The sequence below is a fragment of the Galeopterus variegatus genome, unplaced genomic scaffold (assembly GCF_000696425.1).
Source record: "Galeopterus variegatus unplaced genomic scaffold, G_variegatus-3.0.2 Scaffold1632, whole genome shotgun sequence".
NCBI classification, from domain to species: domain Eukaryota; kingdom Metazoa; phylum Chordata; class Mammalia; order Dermoptera; family Cynocephalidae; genus Galeopterus; species Galeopterus variegatus.
The window spans coordinates 23,541-49,510 of record NW_007727743.1 but is presented as its reverse complement, the minus strand read 5'-3'; the positions used below and the strand labels follow the sequence as shown (position 1 = coordinate 49,510).

Sequence of the window (25,970 nt, the reverse complement as noted above, 5' to 3'; positions counted from 1 at the left end):
AGTCAGGCAGAGAAAAAGAAATACCACATGTTCTCACTTATTGGTGGGAGCTAAAAATAAATAAATATATTCACTCACACACACACACACAAAAAAAAAAAACTGGGGGGGGGCAGAAGATATAACAACTACAATTTTTTTGAAGTTGTTACAACAAGCAAATGGAAAGGACATTCTTGGGTGGGAGGGCGGAGAGGGAAGAGGGAGGAAGGTTTCGGTGATGGGCCATAATAATCAACCACATTGTATATTGACAAAATAAAAATTTAAAGGAAAAAAAAAATAAGGCAATTGTCTGATATGTTAGAAGGTGATAAGTGAGTGCTATGGGAAAAGGCTAAGTAGAGCAAGGTAAGAGGGGTCAGGTTGAGTATAGTGGTTCTAAAAATACCTCCATAAATTTATTTATTTATTTATTTATTTTCCTTTTTGTCTTTTTTCGTGTCCAGCAATGGATCGCAACCCTCAGTGTCGCGCCTGTACCGGACCGGGACTGGCAACGGGATCGCAACCCTCGGTGTTGCTCTCACACCTCGCTCAACCAGTGAGCGGGAACTGGTCTGTATGTGGGATCCGAACCCTCGGCGGGAGTGCCACCACGCTCCCAAGAGGCGCACTGTAGCAGTGCGCCACCGGGCCGGCCCCCATAAAAATACCTCCATAAATTTTTTGATACTCCTCCCTTCAAGAGGTAGAGCTTAATTCTGCTTATCTTGGCAGTGAGCCAGACTGAGTGACTCACTTCTAACAAACAGAACATGGCAAAAGTGATGGTTATCACTTCCAAGATTAGGTTATGAAAGATCTGCTTTTGTCTTGGGTACATTTTCTCTTTCTTACATCACTTGCTCTGAGCTAGCGGCCAGGTTGTCAGCAGCCCTATGGAGAAGCTCATGTGGCAAGTAACTGAAGCCTCCAGCCAACAATCAGCAAGGAATTGAGGCCTGCCAACAATCATGTGAGTGAGCATGAAAGTGGATTTTCCTGCCCTAGCTGAGCCTTGAGATGACTGCAACCTGTGAGAGACCCCAATCCAAAACCACTCACCTAAACTGCCCCCAAATTCCTGACCCTTGGAAACTGTACCAGATAATACACGCTTGTTGTTTTAAGCTGCAAAATATTAGAGTAATTGTTATATGGCGATACATAACTAATGTAGGAAAGGTAGGAAGGGGGGAATCACAGTATTAAATAGGGTAGTCTATGTCTAATTCAGAAGGTGACATTTGAACTAAGACTTGAAAGAGGTGAGGGAGGCATGTCTGAGGAACAGCAAGGAGGCCAGTTGTGACTGAAGCTAAATAATGGAGGTAGAAAGTGGTAGAAGGGGTTAACCAGTAGGGTGGCCAGCTGATACAGGAACTTACAGGTCATTGTAATGATACTGGCTTTTCTTCTAGATTAAAGGGAGTGCTATTGCAGGGTTTTGACCAGAAAATGTTGTGATGTTACCAAAAACTTTAACAGATGCATTAAAGAGAATATAAAGAATATGCCATGTATTTAAATTGTTTTTATATCATATTTTTCATTGATAACTACAGATCAAATTCTTTTGCAGTTCAATTTTAACAGTGTAATGGATCAGAGGGAAAAAGTATAGCCATAAGAAAAGATTCTTAGGAAATGGATATAAACAATCCTGGCCATATTCACTGAAAAGTATACAACCAAATATAATTTACATTGCATCATGTTTTTCAGTCAAGGATTGCAGGGGAAAAACACAAAACTCTATAAAAGGTTTCTAAACTGTTCACTGTGCACAACCTGGGGAAAACTATTACCTTTCTTTTTTCTTTTAGACCTCTACCTTCCATTATGTGCATTTGCAAACAAGTCAATGTGCTTTATTAAAAGAATGGAGCAGAGAAAGGCCCAAGAGCCGCCAGGCCCACACGGCCCTAGACAGCCATGCCAGAACAGGCAGGCGCTGCACGCCAGGGGACCCCCAGCCCAGGCCAGTCCCCACCACCCAGAGAAGCGAGAGCTGCTGGGCCCACACGCCCCAAGACAGCTGCACTGGAACAGGCAGGTGCCACGGGACTCCCCAGTCCAGGCCAGTCCCTGCCACCCAAGGAGGCCTGAGAGCCACCACGCCCACATGCTCCGAGCCAGCCATGCCAGAACAGGAAGGCGCCATGTCATGGGACCCCAGCCCAGGCCAGTCCCTGCCATTCAGTGAGGCCCAAGAGACACCAGGCCCACATGCCTGTAGCCAGCTGTGCTGGAACAGGCAGGTGCCATGGGACCCCCAGCCCAAGCCAGTTCACGCTGCGCAGAATTGGCAATCCCTGCAGGATCCAGGCCAGACATCAGGGTGGAATGTGTGGACTGCAATAGTCCCTGCCACAATGACTAAACACCAAAGGAAAGATACCAGAAATATGAAAAATCAAGGAAGTATGACACCACCAAAGGAAAATAAACTCTCAAGCTCTAGATCCTATAGAAGAAGAAATTTTTGAAATGACTGACAAGGAACTTTGAGCAACAGTTCTAAGGAAACTAAATGAGATACAACAAAACTCAATTAGACAACACAATGAAATGAGAAAAAATATACAAGACCTGAAAGAAGAAAAGTACAAAGAAATTAATGCCCTGAAAAAGAATGTAGCAGAGCTTATGGAGCTGAAGGATTCATTCAATGAAATAAAAAACATAACAGAGAGTTTAACCAGCAGGCTAGAACAAGCAGAAGAGGGAATTTCTGACCTTGAAGATGGGCTGTTTGAATTAACACAGGCAAACCAAAAGAAAAAAGAATTTAAAAAATTGAAACAAATCTAAGAGTAGTAACAGACAACCTTAAGCACTCAAATATTAGAATCACGGGTATTCCAGAAGGGGAGGAAAAAAGAAATGGCATTGAAAACATATTCAATGAAATAATAGCAGCAAACTTCCCAGGTATAGGGGAAGTCACAGATCTTCAAATTCAGGAGACCCAAAGGTCCCCAAACACATTTAACCCAAAAAGGTCCTCTCTAAGACATGTTATAGTCAGACCAGCAAAACTCGAAGACAACGAGAGAATCTTAAAAGCTGCAAGAGAGAAGTGGCAAGTCACTTATAAGGGAGCCCCAATCAAACTAACATCAGACTTTTCATCGGAAACCCTAAAAGCCAGAAAAGAATGGGATGACATATTCAAAATGCTAAAAGACAAATATTGTCAGCCAAGAATACTTTACCCAGCAAGGCTATCCTTCCAAAATGAAGGACAAATAGTATATTTCTCAGACAAACAAAAACTGCAGGAGTTCTCTACCACACGACCAGCCTTACAAGAAATTCTCAAGGGAGTACTGGGTTTGATAGCTGAAAAATAACCATCACTACCATTAATACTCAAGAAAGAACAAAACCCACCAATAAAACAAAAGGCTAACAATAAAGAGAAAAAATAGTTGATCTGTCACCCCAAGAAACCAACAAACAGACGACAAACAGAAAATCAGAAAGAAAGTAACAAAAGATACTTAAGACATCTAACCAAAAAGCAATAAAATGCTAGGAATAAATCAACACCTTTCAATAATAACTCTAAATACAAAAGGATTAAATTCCCCACTCAAAAGACACAGACTGACTGACTAGATTAAAAAGACAGACCCAAAAATATGCTGCTTTCAAGAGACTCACTTGACCTGTAAAGACACATAGACAAAGAGTGAAAGGATGGAAAAAGGTATACCCTGCAAATAGAAATGAAAAACGAGCTGGAGTAGCTATTCTTATATCAGATAAAATAGACTTTAAACTAAAAACCATAAAAAGAAGTGAAGAAGGCCACTTTATAATGATAAAAGGATCTATCCATCAAGAAGACATAATCAAATACATACGCACCGAACATTGGAGCAGCCAGATTTATAAAGCAAACACTATTAGACCTAAAGAATGAGATAGACACTAAAACCATAGTAACAGGGGACCTGAACACCCCACTCTCAACATTGGACAGATCATCTGGGCAAAAAATCTATAGAGAAACACAAGATCTAAACAATACTTTAGACCAATTGGACTTTGAAGATATCTACAGAACATTCCATCCAACAACCTCAGAATATTCATTCTTCTCATAGGACATGGAACATTCTCTATGATAGACCACATGTTGGTTACAAGTCATGTCCAACAAAAAATTCAAAAGAATTGGAATTATTCCATGTGTTTTCTCAGACCACAATGGATTAAAACTAGAAATCAACAACACATGAAATTCTGGAAACTATACAAACACATGGAAATTAAACAACATTCTACTTAATGACATATGGGTCCAAGAAGAAATTAAACAGGAAATCAAAAAATTTATTGAAACTAGTGAAAATAAAGATACATCATACCAAAACCTGTGGGATACTGCAAAAGCAGTATTAAGGGGGAAATTTATTGCATTAAATGCTTACTTCTTAAGAATGGAAAGATGGCAAGTAAACAACCTAACACTTCAAATTAAAGAACTAGAAAAACAAGAACAATCCAAACCCAAAGTTAGTAGCCAGAAAGAAATAATTAAGACAGAGCAGAACTATAAGAAATAGAAACCCAAAAAATGATACAAAAGATCAATGAAACAAAAAGTTGGTTTTTTTAAAAGATAAATAAAATTGACAAACCTTTAGCAAGGCTAAGAGAGAAGAGAGAAGACCCAAATAACAAAAATTAGAAATGAAAATGGTGATATTATAACTTATACCTCAGAAATACAAGGAATCATTAGAGACTATTATAAACAACTATATGCCAAAAAATTTGAAAATCTGGAGGAAGTGGGAAAATTTCTGGACACATATAAACTATCAAAATTGAGCCAAGAAGAATGGAATACTACTCTGCTATAAAAAAGAATGAAATACTGCCATTTACAACAACATGAATGGACTTAGAGAAAATTATATTAAGTGAAACAAGTCAGGCACAGAAAGAGAAATACCACATGTTCTCATTTATTTGTGGGGGCTAAAAACAAGTAAGTATATATACAAAGAAATAAACAGTAGGGGAAAGAAGACACAACAATCACAACAATTCCTTGAACTTAAGACAAGTGATCAGATATGGTGTAGACAGGGGGAGGGAGAGGGGAAAGAGGAAGGATAAAGGGACATGAATATCAACTACATTGTATATTGAGAAGTTAAAATAAAAATTAATTAATTAATTATTTTTTAAAAACAGAATGGAGCAAAAACTCCACCAAATGTATTTTCTCAAAACTTATGGGGAAAATAAATTTAATTTCTATATTTCTAAATTAAATTTCCGTAATTCTATACAAACATGATGAACAGCTATAACAAGGCAGTTTAATCTTACCTGATGTGAGACATTTTTTATGTTTAGGAACATATCTCTCAAGGAGACGCTTCATACATAAATCCTGGGCCTCATCCAAAGCACACTTTCCATTGTCATTTTTAGATAATGGATTGGCTCCATTCAAAAGAAGTAACTTTGCCACCTAGGAAAAGATTGTTCATGTAAGGGAGCCCAGACAAAGGGTATACTACTGTAAATATGTGCTAGCATACAACTCTAAGTTAACATCAAATACTTCTTTTGACAACACAATTGAGAGGTTTAAATTTGTTGTAATTTTGTCCTTTGACATACCAAAAACAATTGAATCGTATACTTCAAATGGGTGAATTTTATAGTATATGAATTATATATCTATTAATCTGTTTATAACACCACACTCTAACCAACTGAGCTAATAAATCTGTTTTAAAATGAATGTATTATAACAGTTTTTTTCCTCCATACCTTATATTTTAAAACTTTCAAACACACACAAAAAAGCTGAAAGAACAATACAATGAATACCAATATACCCTTCACCTGGAGCCAAGAATTAATATTTGTTTCCCCACCCCCACACATATATGCATACATCTCTATATGTATGTAAATGTTTGAATATATACATATATACATAAAAATGCTAAAATATTTGAAAATAAGTTGTAAATACAATGACACTTCATCCCTAAATACCTAAGTGTACATCTCCTAAGACCATACTCTTACCCAACCATAATATCATTACCACACTTAGGCTATTAACTATAAATTCTATAATATCATCCAATATCTAGTCCACACTTATACTTCCCAAACCGCTCCACAAACATATGTTATAGCTATTTTGAAAGAATCAGGATCCAATCTTGGTTCACATTTGTCCTGCTACTATTTTTTCTTCAAGTATTGACTTTTGATAGAGTCCAGGCCAATTTTGCTTGCAGAATGTCCCACATTCTGGATATACTGATTATTTCTTTCTGGAGACATTTAACTTATTCCATTATTTTCTGTGTTTCCTGTAAACTAGAAGTTAGTTTACAGTGGCTTGATAGATTTGATCTATACCTAATATTTGACATGTTTCTAACTTTTATCTTTTGCCTTAAAAAAAAGTCATAAGCCCTTGCACCTTCATTTATGAAGGAAAAAAGGGTGCACAGTATCAGTGCAAAGTAAAAGCATAAGTTTCTCTTTGTTCAGCCTATATACAGACAATATTTATCTTATTTGACATAATGGCATCATCAGATGCACACATGTGCTATATGTAGTGAAAAGGGTGACAGTAATAGCACTTCTAACAGCTCTCATAAATGAAATACACAAACCAACATGATTTACTAAAGAGACTGGTACTGGAAACACTATGGCGAACGCCAAGCTCTGCCAATATTTCTCTATTCACTCCCATTGCTTTCATCACTTCAAGACTTTATGGTCAAATGGTCCACACATCATACAAATGGCACAAAAAACTATTACTTTGAAAGTATAAGTCGTTGAGAACAACAGAGGACACAATCTGATTGGAAAAGCTATAACATGTCTAGGAGACAAAAATGCCATATGACATGCAGGGACAATATAAGCAAAATCCTTAAAAAATTATTTAAGGCTAAGCAATATGATTATTCTGCTTTTCAAACTACTTTATTGTGGTAATTTAATGCTAGATAGGTAAGTTGAAAATAACACTAGATACAATTAAATCTATAATTCATATTCAAGCACAACCTATGTATAGGAAGATAAAGGATTTATGCCTGGATATTCACATTTTGTTAAGCAAAGAAAATACATAATGCATTGATTTCTTTTCAGGAAAAGGGCTGTGGCATTTATCTCTGGAGATTTTGTGTCAATAATAAACCATGCAGTGTAAGAGGGACTCAGGATCAAGGAGAAAGAGGAATGGAGGAAGGGAAAAGGCCTTCCTCTTCTGGAAATCCAGATTAGTGATCCCAATGGAGTGAATATGTTACTTTGGCAGCCTGTTTTATACAATGGATAGTCTACTTCACCAACTATCCACATAAAGAGGAATGGAGGAAGGGAAAAGGCCTTCCTCTTCTGGAAATCCAGATTAGTGATCCCAAGGGAGTGAATATGTTACTTTGGCAGCCTGTTTTATACAATGGATAGTCTACTTCACCAACTATCCACACTTATCAATTCCTTCTGTAGCCTGACACTAAGAATTCTGAAGCCTGCTTTAAATTCTGAAGCCCCCCAGCTTTAAACCTACCCTTAGGTTCTGCATTACTTAGCTTTTGCTACCTAAAAAATTGCTACCTTAAATATTACTCCAAAACTTAGTGGCTTCAGGAATCTGAGACTGTATAGGTGAGTGGTTCTGTCTGAAGTTCTCTCATGAGGCTGTAGTCAAGATGTTCACAGGGGATATAATCATATAAAAGCTTGATTGGGGCTCAAGGACCTGTTTCTAAGATGGCTCACTCACATGGCTACAGGCAGGAGCCAGGTTTCATTGTCATGTGGACCTCTCCATAGAGCTGCTTGGGTGTCCACACAATATGATATCTGGATTCCCTCAGGGTTAATGAATCAAGAGAGAGATCTAGAAGGAAGCTACAATGCCTGTTAACCTAGCCTTAGAAGTCACATACTTTTGCCATATTCTGTCTGTTAGAAACAAGTCACTAAAACTCCAGCCCACACTCCTGAGGAGAGGAATCAGGCTCCATCTTTTGAAGGGAGGAATGTTGAAGAATTTGACTACATATTTCAAAGCCACCATAGGTTCTTAATTGGAACAAGCAAAGCAATTTCAGTAAGTGGAATCACAATCCCAATTTATTTCGCTCAAACAGTAGGTCCCTTAAGGAAATACACTGCTACTTAAAGCTTGCCATGGATTTTCACCTTTAATCAAGTGCTTCCTCTTTCTAGAATCAGCTTACTTCCTTAAATAAGAAGCCAGTAGAACAGAGAATAAAATTCTTTCAAGTACTAAAAAGACAGTATTTTGACTATTCATCCCTAATGGGATATACCCTGAGAACAAAAAGAACTACCAAAAAACCTTCATTAGTAATTTTCTTGCTAATAGCAATACTGACATTTTTAGTAGTACTATTGTAAGTATATTATACAATGAAGAAATAAGTAATTAAATTAATGTATTAAGAAACAAATGTTTAGCATAAGAAAAAAAAGACACAAGTATAAAACCAAAGTTAAGTATAAATCTATACTATTAAGTATAAAATGGAAATAGTATGAACTTTTGTTTTCTAAAATGTGTATTTCACTGAAAATGCCTAAAAGCAACATCCATTGGCAATGAGCACACCTAGCACCCAGACAGTGGTCTCTAAATAGATTTTACATTTAAACATAACCATTTACAGAAAATAGGGGAAGAAACAAGCTAAACACCACCACAAAAATAAAATTAGCCAAATTCAGAATGTGGGAAATTCTAATGAACCAATAACCCAGTTTCTGTAACAAATGGGAGACATAAAAAAAACCCTTCCTATATAAAATATAGGAAGAACTGTTGTAGCTTAAAACTACTTAAGACACATAATGACTGTGTATAATCAAAAAATGCTCTGTGTAGTTATTAAAAGTAATATGTAAATTGGTATCTACCATACTAGGCACAACAAACCAATCACATAGTACAATTTTGTCACAAATTCTGAGTAGTCATTAGCAGAATGAACTGAAACTAAAATTGCTGTTTTTCTATTGCTTTGTCCCAGAAATATTTAATATTTGCAGAATATAGTATTTGCTCTACAAAAGCATCATAGTACCTTATAATGTCTGTTCATCACAGCATCATGTAGGGGAGTAATCTGGTACATTCCTTTGATATTTACATCTGCTCCACCTTTTATTAGTTCACTTGTTGTCCTATAAAATCCTCCTACACTAGCTTCATGAAGTGCTGTCCAACCTATTACACAAAAAGAAAATGGCATTTGTTTATATTTAGCACCTTAATAATGTTTTGTGTTTGTCCTTAAAAAAAAGAACTCTTAACTCTTGATTGTTTATTTTAATTTTACATATATATTTTTTTTTTCTGTGTCCAGCCGGTGCAGAGTTCCAAACTCTTGACCTTGGTGTTACAAGGAGACCCTCTAACCAACTGAGCTAACCAGCCAGCCCCCAAATATTTTAACTAGATAATATCACCATGAAAGCATCCTGTGTTATTTGTTGGATTCAGTATATCTGAGGTACAAATCAAATTCCTATCCCTCAACTCTGTTCTAAAAAAAATATGAAAGTATTCCTGACCTCCCCAAATAAAAAGGCTGTACAGGGGTCATTATCAACTGATAGAGAATGTTGGCTGCAGGCTATTTTTCTACAGAGAAGCGGCAAGAAAGCTTTATTTCTAGTTCAAGGTACTTCCACTAAAGTAACTCATCTGGCAGAACTACATATCTGTCAGTTCAAAAGTGTATATTTCTTTTCTCCTTGTTTGCAAAAAGCTATTTGTAGTAGTTCAACTAACAAATCACAAACTGCTCTAAGAAAACCAGTCATCCATATAAATACCCTTTTTCTTCATTAGCCAGAGACAACAGTATAACTTATAAATATTAAATTCCAATAAATCAGAAAATAGATGTAAGAAAACCTAAAAGTTGCATGTTAAAATTGTATTTCACTAGCTCTTTTCAGAACATCCTCCTTAAACCAGGGTTTCTCAGTATCAGCACTGACATTTTGGGCTGGATGATTCTTTGTTGTTCTGAGCATTGTAGAATGGTTAGCAATTTCCCTAACCTCAACCCACCAGATGATAGGTGCCTCCTATTCCAGTTGTAACAACTGAAAATGTTTCCAAAGACTGCCAAATGTATCCCGGGGAACAAAATCACCCCAGTTGAGAACCACTGCCATAAAATATTATAGAAAGAGTTTCTTCTATAGTATTAATTATAAAGTCTTGAGAAAGAAATGAAGAGCACCAAAAAATGGTAAGTATATAGTTAATAGAGTTTTTTTTCCTATAAATTTCCTTAATAAGTATATGGCTATTTAAAGCAAAAATTGTAACAATTTTTGGTACTTGTATGTAGGTGTGATATATGTGATAGCTATAGCACAAAGAATGAGGAGGACTAAATGGACCTATATTAAATGTTCTTATGTTTTATATGAAATATTATAATATTAAGTCTATGAAGACTGTGCAATATTAGAGGTATATACTTAATCCCTAGAGTAAACACTAAAAAATAAAAAAAAGTAATATAAAGACAAAGAAAGAAAAAACAAACGGATTAGGTACACAGGAAACAATTAGTAAAATGGTAGTCCTAAGTCCAACCATTTATATTAAATGTAAATTGACTATTCACTCCAATTTCCAATCAAAAGACAGAGATTGACAGAATGGATTAAAAAAGCAAAACTATATGCTGTCTATAAGAAACATATTTTAAATAAAAAGACAGGTTGAAAATAAAAGGATAGAAAAAGAAAGAGCAAATAAGCAATCAACATAAGAAGGATAGCATGTCTATATTGATATCATATATAGTAGACTTTAAGATAAAGTGTATTACTGGCAACACAGACATTTTGTAATGATAAAAGAGTCGATTTATCAAAAGACATGACAATCACAACTGTGTATACACCTAATAACAGAGCTTCAAAATACAAGGAGCAAAAATTGACAGAATTAAATGGAGAAATAGGTAATTCCACAATGATAGTTGTGAATATTTTAGCACCTCTCTAAGGAAATGACAAATCAACTAGACAAAAAAATCAATAAAGACACAGATGATCTGAACAACATCATTAACATCTTCATCTAGGGCCGGCCCGGTGGTGCACTGCTGCAGTGCGCCGCTTGGAAAGTGCGGCAGCGCTCCCGCCGAGGGTTAGGATCCCGCATACGGACCGGCCGCTCACTGGCTGAGCGAGGAGTGGGGGCAACACCGAGGGTTGCGATCCCGTTGCCGGTCCCGGTCCGGTACGGGCGCGACACTGAGGGTTGAGATTCGTTGCCGGTCACGAAAAAAAGACAAAAAAAAAGACAAAAAAAAAAAAAACATCTTCATCTAACTGATATTTATGGAACATTATATCCAACAACTAAAGAATAAACATTCAAGTGCAGGTGGGAAATTCATCATATACTAGGCAATAAATCAACTCTCAAGAAATGTAAAAGGATCAAAATCATAGAAACTGTATCCTTTGACTATTATCCTTCATAGTCAGATTAGAAATCAATAACAGAAAGATATCTAGATAATCCTCAAATATTTAAAAATTAAATAACTTCTAATATAGTCACTGGATCGAGGAAGAGATCATAAAAGAAATCAAAAATATTTCAAACTGAATAATAATGAAAATAAAACATATCAAAATCTGTGGGATGCAGCTAAAGCAGAACATAGGGGGAAATTTAAAGCTTTATACACTTATATTAAGGGAAAAGTTACAAAATCAGTGACCTAATTTCTCACCTTAAGAAGATAGGTGAAAAAAAAAAAAATAAGTAGAAGGCAGAGAGCAGAAATCAATAAATATAAAATAAATAATAGAAAAAAACTAAAGAAGTCAAAAGTTAATTCTCTGAAAATAAGTAAAATTAATACAATTGAAAAATGCAATTTACCATGTCTGACGTAAGATAAAACAAAAAATCAGAATAGCCCACACCTATTAATGAATTTGAATTTCCTATCAAAACATTCCCACAAAGAAAATTATAGCTCCAGATAGTTGCACTCTAAATTCTGTCAAACATTTAAAAAGATAAAGCTTCAGTCGTATACAAACTCCTTTAGAAAATATGAGGGTACATCAAAAAGTTCCTCAAAAAATAGAATTAAAAGATAATACAAATCTTTCCATGAACTTTTTGAAGTATCCTCACAGAAGAGAGAACACTTTTAACTCATTTTATAAGGTATCATAACCCTGATACCAAAACCAAAGACATTACAAGAAAACTATAGACCAGTACAAATTATGAACATAGATTTAAAAAATCCTTAACAATATATTAGCAAATTCTGATACCAAAACTAGACAAAAGCATTACCAAAACCAAAACAAAAAAATTAGAGTCCAATATTACTCATGAATGTAGATGCAAAAATCCTTAACAAAATATTACAGCAAATAGAATCCAGCAATACACTAAAAGGATAGATCATGACTGAGTAAAGTTTATTCCAAGAATGCAAAGTTTGTCTAACATTTGAAAATAAATCAATATAATTCACCATATTTGCAAAATAAGGGAGAACAATTATATGGCGATTTCAATAGATGCAAAAAAGCATAGGACTAAAGCCAGAATCCATTCCTTGTAAAAGCTCTCAGCAAATTAGAAATAGATTCCTCAATCTGATAAAGAGCACACACAACAACCTACAGCTAACATAATGCTTAATGCTGAAATATGGTGAAAAACTGAAGAGGCAAAACTAATCTATGGTGAAAAATATCAGAACAGTAGTGGCTTCTAGAGAGAGGGAGTGGGGAATGACTGGGAAGAGGCATGAGGGAACCTTCTGGGGTGATATATTTGTCAAAATTCATCAAATGGCACGTTTAAGATTGCATTACACCGTATGAAAATTTTACCTCAAAAGAAAACTACCAAACTCTAGTTAATAGTATTCATGCTGAGATGTTTAGTGGTAAAATTTACTGATGTCTACAACTTTCTTTGAAATGAATCAACATAAAGATGAATTAATGGATGGATAGAGGTATTTATAGATGAATAGGGATGAATAGGTATGTGATAAAACAAATACATAGAATCTAGGTATTAGGTATATGAATATTTACTGTAAAATTCTTTCAACTTTTTTGTATGTTTGAATTTTTTATACTTCCATTAAAATTTTCAAACAAACAGATCATTTGTGAACTTTTGGAAAACAACCCATATGCAAACTATTTTAAAATTTATATATATAAAAATTATTTCCCCCATACTTTCTTACAGAAAGTATGTTTCTTATAGAAAGTATGAATTCATTGCTGCTTAGGTTCTAAAACCTGTGGACTAGTGGGAATTTACTTATCAATAATGTACACTGGTTAACTTGATTATCTGGCATAGGTCCAAGTAAGACGTGATAAAAAATGAAGTATCAGAAATGCAAAAGTTATTGAATGTGATGGTAATTTTCCTCCTAGGAAACTTCCTTTCCTTATTTAGGTTTTGCTAAAGCTACAATAAAAAGTAGTTTCCTAAGGGAGACAAAAAAGGCTACATACGAATAAGAAAGTAACCACAGTGAAATACTATTTTCTTTTCCCTGAGCCCAGAATGACTGAAAGATAAGGTCAATGTAAAGCAAATGTATGGCTTCCAAGGAAAAGCCAGTCTCATACTCATATTTTAAAGTCACTGAAGAAAATTCCTGAAGAAGACAAGGTATATATGAGTAATCCAAAGTAAAGGATGGGGAGGGGGTAAGATAAGGGGTGCTTATAAATGAATGCTGCTTTGAGATCTCAGCAAGGATGACCCAATGATAAACAGTATCATTCTCAGGGTTGAAAGAAATTCCCAGAGTCATTATAAAGCCAGAAGGAACTTTATTCTGCAGAGAGAGCCACTGCAGAACACAGAAGTGGTTACAGATTGCAGAAAGAAATCAAATGTAACAAAGAGTTCCCCTTCCATTAAGGGTTACTCCTTCTGTGTTGTAAAACCCCTCCTCCAATATTAAATAAAGTTGAAATACATTTTTATAGTAATTTTTATTTATTTATTTATTTTTATTTTTTTATTATGAATATTCATGAGATACAAAGCTAATTGTCACCCCTTGTGCCCATGATATGAGGGCCGGATTCATACTGGCAGCATACCCATTACCAGAAATTACTTTTGTACTCTGTGTCCCCACCCAATTCTCCCCCAACCTCTCTCCACCTCCCCTTTTCCCCCCTTTTCCACTTTGTAGCCCTAGGAATATTCCCTCCCTCTGTAAGACCAATGCACTACTGTGGTCTTTCTTTCCTTCCTTCTTTCTCTTTTAGCTCCCACATATGAGGGAGCACATGAAGTATTTATCCCTCTGTGCTTTGCTCATTTCACTCAACATAAGTTTCTCCAGGTTCATCCATGTTGTTGCAAATGGGAGTATTTCATTCTTTTTTTATGGCAGAGTAGTATTCCATGGTGTCTTTATACCACAGTTCCCTTATCCAATCATCCATCCATGGACATTTAGGTCGGTGCCATATCTTGGCTATTGCAAACCAAGCTGTGATGAACATGGGAGTGCAGGTATCCCTTCAACATGATGATTTCCATTCCTCTCGGTATATACCCAGAAGATGGATTGCTGGATTGTATGGAAGATCTATCTGTAGTTGTTTGAGAAACCTCCATACTGTTTTTACATAGTGGTTGTACTACTTTACAGTCCCACCAACAGTGTAGGAGTGTTCCCTTCTCTCCACACCCTTGCCAGCATTTGTTATTCACCATCTTTTTGATTATAGCCAGTCTAACTGGGGTGAGGTGGTATCTCAATGTAGTTTTAATTTGCATTTCCCCGATGACTAGCGATGTTGAGCACTTTTTCATGTATCTGTTGGCCATTTGTATGTCTTCCTTTGAAGAATGTCTTTTCAGTTCCTTTGCCCATTTTTAATTAGGTTATTTGGTTTTTTGCTTAAGTTCTATGTATATTCTGGGTATTAATCCCTCGTCAGATACATAGTTAGCAAAAATTTTCTCCCACTCTGTAGGCTGTTGTGTCACTCTGTTGATTGTTTCCTTTGCTGTGCAAAAGCTTTTCAGTTTGATACAGTCCCATTTGTTTACTTTTTCTTTTGCTGCTTGTGCTTTCTGGCTCATGATCATAAAGTGCCTATATTTTCCCTTAGTAATTTTACAGTTTCAGGTCTTATACTTAAGTCTTTAATCCATTTTGAGTTGATTTTAGTGTATGGTGACAGATGCATATCTAGTTTCATTCTTCTGCATATGGAGATCCAGTTTTCCCAGCACCGTTTGTTGAAGAGACAGTCTTTCCCCAATGTAGATTTTTGTTGCCTTTGTCCAATATCAGATGGCTATAAGCCTGAGGGGTGATTTCTGAGATCTCTCAACTCTACTCCACTAGTCTGAATGTCTATTTTTATACCAGTACCATGCTGTTTTGGTTACAATAGCTTTGTAGTATAATTTGAAGACAGGTAGTTTTATGCCTCTGGCTTTATTTTTTTTGCTCAGGATTGTTTTGGCTATTTGGAATCTTTTGCTGTTCCATATGAAAGGTAAAATTGTTTTTTCCATTTCTGTGAAGAAGTCATTGGTATTTTGATGGGGATTGCATTGAATATGTAGATCATTTGGGGTAGAACAGACATTTTCACAATGTTAATTCTTCCAATCCAAGAGCATGGAATGTCTTTCCATCTTCTAGTGTCTTCTTTAATTTCTTTCAGAAGTGGCTGGTAGTTTTCACTGTAGAGGTCTTTCACCTCCTTGGTTACGTTGATCCCTAGGTATCTTATTTTTTGTGTGACAATTATAAATGGGCTGGCTTTCTTTATTTCTCTTTCTGTTAATTCATTATTTGAGTATATAAATGCTATTGATGTGGGGGCATTTATTTTGTACCCTGCAACATTATTGAAGTTATTAACCAACTCTAGGAGTTTTACGATAGTCTTAAGGTTTTTCTATATATAGTATCATGTCATCTTTAAATAGGGTTTGACTTCATCTTTTCCAATCTGGATTCCCTTTCTTTCTCTTGCCTGATGGCTCTGGCTAGTACCTCCAGTACTATGTTAAATAGAAGTGGTGAGAGTGGGCATCCTTGTCTTGTTCCTCTTCTTAAGGGAAAGGTCTTCAGTTTTTCCCCACTCAGAATGATCCTGGTGATGGGCTTGACATAAATGGCTTTTATTATATTGAGATATTTTCCTTCTATATCTAATTTGTTGAGAGTCTTTATCATGAAGCAATGCTGAATTTTGCCAAATGCTTTTTCAGCATCTATTGAGATAATCATACGGTCTTTGTCCTTGAGTTTGTTGATGTGATGTATCACATTTATTGACTTTCATATGTTGAACCGTCCTTGCATCCCTGGGATGAATCCCACTTGATACTTGATCATAGTGTATAATTTTTTTAATATGTTGCTGTATTCTGATTGCTAATATTTTGTTGAGGATTTTAGCATCTAGATTCATCAATGATATTGGCCTATAATTTTCTTTTTTTGTTGTGTCTTTATCTGGTTTTGGTATTAGAGTTATGTTGGCCTCATAGAATGAGTTTGGGAGAGTAGCATCTGTTTCAATTGTTTGGAATAGTTAGAGGAAAATTTGTATTAACCCCTCTTTAAAAGTTTGATAGAATTCCGTTGTAAAACCATCCAGACCCAGACTTTTCTTTGTTGGAAGTTTGCTAATTACCACTTCAATCTCCTTGCTTGTTATTGGTCTGTTCAGGTTTTCTATCTCTTCTTGGTTCAGTCTTGGTAGTTTGTATGTGTCTAGAAACTTTTCCATATCTTCTAGATTTTCATATTTGTTGTCTTACAGTTGTTTATAATAGTCTCTAATGATTCTTTGTATTTCTGTGGTATCAGCTGTAATGTCTCCCTTTTCATTTCTGATTTTTGTTATTTGGGTCTTCTCTCTTCCTTTTTTTGTTAACCTAGCTAATGGTTTGTCTATTTTATTTATCTTCTTGAAAAACTTTTTGTTTTGTTGATCTTTTCTACTGTTTAGGGGGTCTCTATTTTATTTAGTTCTGCTCTGATTTTAATTATTTCTTTCCACCTACTATATTTAGGTTTGGATTGTTGTTGTTTTTCAAGTTTTTTGAGGTGTAGTGTTAGGTCATTTATTTGGAGTCTTTCCATTCTTTTGATAAAAGCATTCATTGCAATATATTTGCCTCTTAGTACTGCTTTTGCAGTATCCCACAGGTTTTGGTATGATGTATCTTTATTTTCATTAGTTTCTAGAAATTTTTTGATTTCCTGTTTAATTTTGTCTTGGACCCATAGGTCATTCAGGAGCCTATTATTTAGTTTCTATGTATTTGTATAGCTTCCAGAGTTTTGCTTATTGTTTATTTCCAATTTTAGTCCCTTGTGGTCTGAAAAGACAGTTGGAATGATTTCAGTTCTTTAAAATTTGCTGAGACTAGATTTGTGATGTAATATGTGGTCTATCTTGGAGAATGTACCATGAGCTGATGAGAAGACAGTATATTCTTTAGTTGTTGGGTGAAATGTTCTGTTTATATCTGCCAAGTCCAGTTGGTCTAGGGTGTAGATAAAATCCTGTGTCTCTTTGTTGACTTGTGGCCTGGAAGATCTGTCCCATACAGAGAGAGGGGTGTTCAGAACACCCATTATTAAGGTAATAGGTTCTATTTCTTTCTTTAGGTCTAAGAGTGTTTGCTTTATATATCTGGGTGCTCCTGTATTGGGTGCATACATGCTTATGATTGTTATGTCTTCTAGCTGAATAGATCCCTGTATCATTATAGAGTGACCTTCATTGTCTTTTTTAATGTTTTTTTGGTTTAAAGTCTGATATAATAGCTACTCCTGCTCATTTTTGGTTTCCATTTGCATGGTATATCTTTTTCCATCCCTTCACTTTTACTCTATGTGTGTCTCTACATTTGAGGTGGGTTTCTTGAAGACAGCATATACTTGGGTCTAGCTTTTTTTGGGGGGGGTCCTAGCTTTTTAATCCAATCAGTCAGTCTTTGTCTTTTGAATGGGGAGTTTAGTCCATTCACATATAGGGTAGTTATTGACAAGTGTTACTTAATTCCTGTCATTTAATTGCTTCTTGTTTAGATGGTTTAAATATCTTTTGATCATTATTTCCCTTTTTATTTCTCTTCTTCAATGTTAACTGCAAATTTAAGGTGGGATGAATTAGGTTCATTCTTTTTCTTGCTGGCATTTTTGTTTTAATGGTGGGTTTTGCTCTTTCTTGTGTATTTGTGATAGTGGTCACCATTACTCAGATTCCAGATGAATGACTCCCTTGAGAATTTCTTGCAGGTCTGGTCATGTGGTGGTGAATTCCCACAAATTTTGTTTGTCTGGGAAATACACTATTTTTCCCTCCTTTCTGAAGGAGACCCTGGCTGGGTAAAGAATTCTTGGCTGGCAACTTTTTTCTTTTAGTATTTTGAATATATCATTCCACTTTCTTCTGGTCTGTAGGGTTTCAGCTGAGAAGTCTACTGTTAGTTTGATGGGGGTTCCCCATAAGTGATCTGATGCTTTTCTCTTGCTGCTTGTAGAATTCTCTTTGTCTTTAAGCTTTGCAAATTTAACTATAATGTGTCTTGGGGAGGATCTTTTCAAATTGAATCTGTTTGGGGACCTTTGAGCTTCCTGGATCTGAAGGTCTGTATCTTGCTCTACACCTGGGAAGTTTTCTCTCACTACTCCCTTGAATAGGTTTTTTTTTTTCCTTTTTGTCTTTTTTACTGACCGGTAACGGGATCACAACCCTCGGTGTCGCGCCCGCACCAGGGACCGGTAACGGGATCGCAACCCTTGGTGTCGCGCCCGCACCGCGCTCAGCCAGTGAGCAGGAACCGGTCTCCACATGGGATCCGAACCCTCGGCGGGAGCGCCACCGTGCTCCCAAGTGGCGCACTCTCCAGTGCGCCACCGGGCCAGCCCCTTGAATAGGTTTTCAATACCTTTTCCTCTTTCCTCCCCTTCAGGAATACCCATGATTCAGATGTTAGAGTGCTTCATGTTGTCTGCTCTCTCTCTTAGATTTTCCTCATTATTTTAATTCTTTTTTCCTCTTTTTTGTCTGCCTGAATTATTTCAAAAAGACCATCTTCTAGCTCTGAAATTCTTTCTTCTGCTTGCTCTAGCCTGCTGTTCAAGCTCTCAGCTGTGTTTTTAATTTCATTGAGTGAATCTTTCATTTCTAGAAGTTCTGCTACACTCTTTTTAAAGGTATTAATCTCTTTGTAGATTTCCTCCTTCATATTCTGGATTTTTTTCTTGTTTCATTGTGTTCTCTAATTGAGTCTTCCTTTATTTCTTCCAGCTTTCTTAAAATCATTGCTTGAAATTCTTTTTCAGACATTTCAAGGATTCCCTGTTCCACGGAGTCTGACTTTGGAGAGCTACTGCATTCTTTTGGTGGTGTCATTTCTTCTTGTTTGTTTGTACTTCTAGTATTTTTTTGTTGATGTTTGGTCATTTCATAGAGGGTTTGCTTCTTCTATTACACTGAGGTTGGCTGTGAAGAGGCTCTGGTTGCTACTGTGGTGGTGAATTATTTTTGCTTGACAGTAGATGTTGTGGTGGTTATGCTAAACCACCTTGGGTCCTGTTCCAGAATCTGTGGTTGTAGAACGAGCCCCTAGAGCCATGTGGTTCTGCTGGGCTCACCTTGGTGGGTCAGACTCCATGGGCTGGTGCTGCCCTCCAGGTCCAGGGAGGAGGGAGGGGCCACTTCTAGCCATGTGGTTCTGCTGCTGGACTCACCTTGGCATAGGTTGGGGCAAGCTGGCTGGCGCTCCCTTCCTGGGTCCAAGGAGTGGGGAAGGGCCACCTCTAGCTGCGTGGTTCTGATGCTGGGCTCATCTCAGCATGGGTTGGGGCCAAAGTTGAAATACATATTACATATCTTTTATCATCTCCCAAATCTGCAAGTTGGGAGATCCTTAAGCAACTTTTTTTTTTTTTTCCTTTTTTGTCTTTTTTCGTAACTGGTCACGGGATCGCAACCCTCGGTGTCGCGCCCGCACTGCGCTCAACCAGTGAGCAGACCGGTCTCTATATGGGATCCGAACGCTTGGCGGGAGTGCTGCCACGCTCCCAAGCGCCGCACTCTACCTAGTGCGCCACTGGGCCGGCCCCTTAAGCAACTTTTTAAAAATTTATGTCTTAAAAGTGAATAAATTATAAATTTACTGCGAAGAGAATATAATTTAATACATTTTTAAAAAGACTAAAGAACTCAATAGCAAGAAAACAAATCACAATTAAGAAATGGATAAAGGACCTGAATAGGCATTTCTCAAAAGAAGATATGCAAATGGCCAAAAGGTATAAGAAAAAATGCCCAACATCACTAATTTTCAGGGACATGCAAATTAAAACCACAATGAGATATCACCTTACACCTGTTAGAACGGCTATAATCAAAAAGACAAAAGATAGGGGTTGGTGAAAATATGGAGAAAAAGGAACTCTTGTACACTGTTGGTAGGACTGTGAATTAGTACACCTATTAGGAATACAGTACAGAGGTTCCTCAAAAAATTAACAGTAGAACTACCATATGACCCAGCAATCCCACTCCTGGGTATTTATCCAAAGGAAAGGAAATTAGCATATTGAAGAGATATCTGTACCCCCACATTTACTGCAGCACTATTCACAATAGCTGAGATATGGACTCAACCTAGGTATCCATCAGTGGGTGAATGGATAAAGAAAATGTAATATATATACACAATGGAATACTATTCAGCCATAAAAAGAATGAAATCCTATCACTTGTAATAACATGGATGAACCTGGAGGACATCGTGTTAAGTGAAATAAGCCAGGCACAGAAAGACAAATACCACACAATCTCCCTCACATGTGGATCTAAAAAAAGTTGATAACATAGAAGCAGAGAGTGGAGTGGTGGTTACCAGGAGGTGGGGTGGTTTGGGGGGAGTAGGGCTGAGGAGATATTGGTCAAAGGATATAGTTAGATAGGAGGAGTAAGTTCAAGACATCTATTGTATAATATGGTGACTATAGTTAATAATATATTGTATTCTTAAAATATGCTCAGAGAGTGGATGGAAAGTGTTCTCACCATAAAAAATGATAACTATGTGAGGTAATGCATATAATTAATTAGCTATTTAATGCATTTAAATGCATTTAATTAGCTAGATTTAAACATTCCGCAATTTACATATACTTTAAAACATCATATTCTACATGGAAAATACATACAATTTAGTCTGTCAATGTAAAAAATTAAATTAAGTTTTAAAAAGTTTCGAGATCATAGTATTCATTATTGCTCTACTGCGGCAATTAACACAGAGGCATTAAGTGCACTCTCTTCTACATTCCTTAGTCCTCAACAATTTTGCCTCCCATTTTTTATATTATCTGTTTTTCATCTTGTAATTGCCTTAAACTTCTTGCCATTATCAATATCGTGGCCTGTGCCAACCTCTTTTCAGTTCTAATGTATTATAAGCATAGGTATCAGATAGAATTCTGTGTAAAATAAAGCTCAAGGCATTAGCCTGAGAAGGTTTTAGTAAAAAGGCTTTATGAGACCTATTTTGAGTATTCAGAATTTTTTTCAGCCTATTTCCTGATCGTCACCTTTGTTTTTTGATAGGTAAAGAATTATTGCAATTGGTTTTTTAATCAAAGATAAGGATATCATAAAATATAAATAAGAACTTATAAAATGAAAATGTTACCTATGAAAAGACCATTGGTCTATTATTACAATATTTTGTTCAATTCTCACATGGCTCTTAGCTTTTTAAAATTTAGATTATATCATAAAACAAATATATTTAAGCCTTCATAGTAAAAATTATTAATCTTTTTCTTTCACAGCATCTGACACATAGGGTGCATGCTGTCAAAGCTTGCTACATTGAACTGATACATGTTACATGGAGGTCATACACATCTTGCCAGTACTTGTGAACTTTAGTGAGAATAAATTCACCTGGGGGTATTTGTTAAAATAGATTTCCAGGTTTTAACCTACACATTTTGATTGTGTGTGTGTGTGTGTGCACGCATGTGTGTGCATGTGTTTTGGATACTGAAGCGATGGTTGCATCTTAAACAAACATTGCAGGTAATCCTGATGAAAATGGTTTGCAGACAACACTGTGGAAACACTGCTCTCTGTAATTCTGTGGCACTGGCAGCCAAAAATAAAGATAGAACTAAGATGCAAAACGAGAAGGAAAAGTAGAGAACAAGAGAGTTCAAAAAGCCTGGTAAATACGGTAAGGATGAAGAATTCATGAAGGTCACAAAAGTGCCTGAGGCAATGAGGAAAAGTTGTATATTAATTGAATGAAGACACCCAAGGAATAGTCACTGAAGATGTTAACACTGGCATGGGAGAAAAAAAAGGCTAATGAAAAGAAATGTTAAGATATTCTTGGGAAATCCATAAAGTCAAAGTTGGGTGTATGTAGAGCTACTCCTGAACTCAGTGGGTAGACAGAGAGCATTTTACCATGAATTTTCCCCTGTAGCTCACCGTATCATCATCTTGCAACTTTTGACCTCATCTCTCCTCCATTCAAGGTTGAATCGCATAGTAACAATGACCACATAAAGCCAGCCCCAGGAACTATCCTTCTGTGTGATGCCACTGCACATGGTCCAACTGGCATAATCTTTAACGGAGAAATATAATGCTCTTCTGCCATTCACCCCCCTCACCTTGCCCTCTTCTCTGGAGATAATAATGAAGAGCTACTTAAGCAGGAAAATTACCTGAAAGCTTTGTTTGAGACTTGCCTTAGGCCAACTTTGCTATACTTTCATGGGACTGATTAAGCTGAAACTACACACCACTCTCAAGATAACCATGGGTGGTAACCCTAACTTACCAGCATAACTTAGCTGATTAACATTTCCACCTTTTTTTATACAATGATGAACAAGATCAGCATCATTGTACAGAGCAGCCTTATACAGTAAGTTCTCTCCAAAACTGTTTCTCCGGTTAATGCTAGAAAGAGATATTTTATTCATCTTCATTTTTTCTGAAATGAGAGAATGAAGAAAAGAAGAAAATCCTTATTTGAAAATCAGGAGGAATATAGGTAACAGGATAAATCCAGTCAACACTCTGGTACATTATATCATTGAAAGAGTATTACATCCATTAACCTAACTATAATATAATGTTATCTACATACAAAAAGGGGAAAGAGACAAATGTCATTTAAAAATGTTTAAAAATGTTTGTTGTAAATTATAAATCATAAGAAGCAGTGTATGTTGATTGAAACCCTATGAAAGGTGCATATAGGAGGCTAACAGACTATTTTCTTAAAAATTCTAGTGAAAAGGATTATTTCAATCTAAAATCATATATTATCAAACCTAATAAAATATTATAATACCAAATGTCTTATAAAACCATGAGGAGAAAATCTCAGAGACATAAAAAGAAGATACAAACACTAACCCTAGCAAGACCCAAAAAAGGAATGCTAAATTTTCTTTCTTTGCTAAAAATAATTGTCATAAAACTAAATAAAGAACCATGGCCTCGATCTGTGCAATAGCTTTGATTTCCCTAGCCAGGAAATGCACAATTAAAATAATTTTGTAGATGACGCCTACGAAGTATTAATTCTCCACTGAAATATTGAAATTCCTCATTTAGATGCCCCAAATAATGTCAATTTTGGGAGTAACACTCATTTGGATTTCCTGAATTTTGGGATAGCTTTGATAACAACTTTTCCAATTTTGATCTAGTTAACCTGTCCCATCCTAAAACCTCACAAAGATAACTGTGTATTGTAGCAGCTTTATTAATAGACCATAATTTAACAGCTTTGCCTTTTATTTGACTCCATTTAGTCCCACAGTAAAACAAACCAAGTTGCTGAACATTTGAACTTACCTTCCTGTAACCCAAACTACAAAGCATTCTTCTCCTACCAGATAAATTGTATACATATCAAGAATAAGTAGTCTTTACTTCCAAATCTGTCTATGCCAGCTATACTTGCTATTATAATTATGTAATTTATTAAAAAATAACAAATTAAGAAACAAGGAAAAAAATGTAATGAAAACTAAGTTGTGGAAGACATTCACTTGCACTCATGACTAACTGCTGTGACTTGCACTCTCACTGTAAACAACTAGAAAACTAAACAAAATATATTTGGGGGTGGGTCCTATTTTCAAAGAGGCAGTTCAGATCTGTGACCCCTTGAGTGAAGAGAAACAAATGAAGTGAGCCTTAATTACCTGGCTTCTTGTCTGGAGGTACTTTCCAGAGTACAGCACAAGAGGTAGTGGGGGGACCAAGCAGAGCAAGGTGATTCTGCTAACTTGAGGAGACACAGATTAGAGTTTGGGGAGTCTGGGGTGGCTAGAATTTGCAGGGCAGGGTGCCAGGGATGAGAAGGGACCAAGCAGAGCAAGGTGATTCTGCTAACTTGAGGAGACACAGATTAGAGTTTGGGGAGCCTGGGGTGGCTAGAATTTGCAGGGCAGGGTGCCAGGGATGAGAGAATAGAGAAAAAGCACCAGAAATCTATATAAGGGGATCCTTGAGCTGTTATCTGAACACTAAGCTGGCTCCTGTATAAGGGTGAGTTTCCACAAGGCTGGGCAAGAACAACTACTGAGAAACTGTAAATTGACAATTGCCAGAGCTCATACAGGGCTGGGAGGCATTCACATTCCCACCAGTCTCGGTAGAGAGACCTTGTTGAACAACCAGCATATTTAGGAGACCTCTGAAGGGTCAAGTCTTAGTAGCAGGGTTAAACTAGTTGTAAAGTAAAGGCTATACTGGACCTCCCTAACAAGGTTTTTTAAAAAGTGTTGAAAAGATTAAGTTAATCTTCAAGTAACTTGCTAGCCAAAACAAAATTCAACACTCTTAAAAAAAAAATATACTCAATAACATGTTGTGACATATGGATATCCAATTGCTCTCCACCATATTGCCTTCATGCCTTTGTCAAAACTCAGATGTCCATATGTGCATGGGTTTATTTCTGGGCTCCATTCGTTCCACTGATGTATTTCCCTATCTTGATGCCAACATCATGATGTTTTGTACATTTTCTTTTCTTTTCCTTTTTTTTTTTTTTTTTTTTTTGGTGACTGGCCAGTAAGGGGATCCAAACCCTTGACCGTGGTGTTATAAGGCTGCACTGTAACTAACTGAGCTAACTGGCCAGCCTTATTGTTTTGATTATTATAGCTATATATAATTCTTAAAATCAGGCAGTATTAACCCTCCAGTTTTTCTTTTTCAGGGTTGTTTGGCTATTCTAGGTCCTTTGCATTTCCATATGAATTTTAGAACCAGTTTGTGAATTTCTACAAAAAAAAAAAAACACTCCAGAAATTTCGAATGGGATTGTATAAAATCCGTAAATAAATTTGAGTAGAAATGTCATCTTAATAATACGGAGTCTTTGAAATGACAAGATGTATCTCTCCATTTCTCTCCATCAAATTTTCTCTGGTTTCTCTGAGTAATGTTTTGTATGTTTCAGTGTATCTATCTTTTACATCTTTTGCAAGATTTATTCCTAAATATTTCATTTTTTTTATGCTATGGTACTGGTTTTCAAATTTCAATTCTATACTTTTTGTTGCTAGAATATATTATTAATGTGTGTATATTGATCTTGTATCCTACAACTTTGCAAACTATAGTAGCTTTTATTGTAGATTCTATCAGATTTTCTACACAGATGATTATGTTGCTTGTGACTCAAGACAGCTTTACTTCTTCCCTTCCAACATGGATGCCTTTTATTCATTTTTCTTCCTGATTGCACTGGCAAGAACCTCCAGTGCAATGTTCAACAGAAGTGGTAAGAGCAGACATACCTGTCTTATTCCTGATCTTACGGAGAGAAAACATTTCATTTTTTACCA

General features: G+C 36.2%; 1 protein-coding gene across 1 annotated transcript in view; it reads right to left on the bottom strand.

The window, feature by feature from the left end:
* The window catches only part of ANKRD31 (ankyrin repeat domain 31), a 95,844-nt gene that overhangs the window by 57,343 nt on the left and 12,531 nt on the right, over positions 1-25,970 (bottom strand). The window contains exons 6-8 of the mRNA XM_008578110.1: positions 22,937-23,092; positions 9,111-9,253; positions 5,335-5,479 (exon numbers count right to left, since the gene is read on the bottom strand). Of these exons, the coding sequence (XP_008576332.1) occupies positions 5,335-5,479; positions 9,111-9,253; positions 22,937-23,092 (444 nt within the window). The remainder of the gene's footprint in view (positions 1-5,334; positions 5,480-9,110; positions 9,254-22,936; positions 23,093-25,970) is intronic.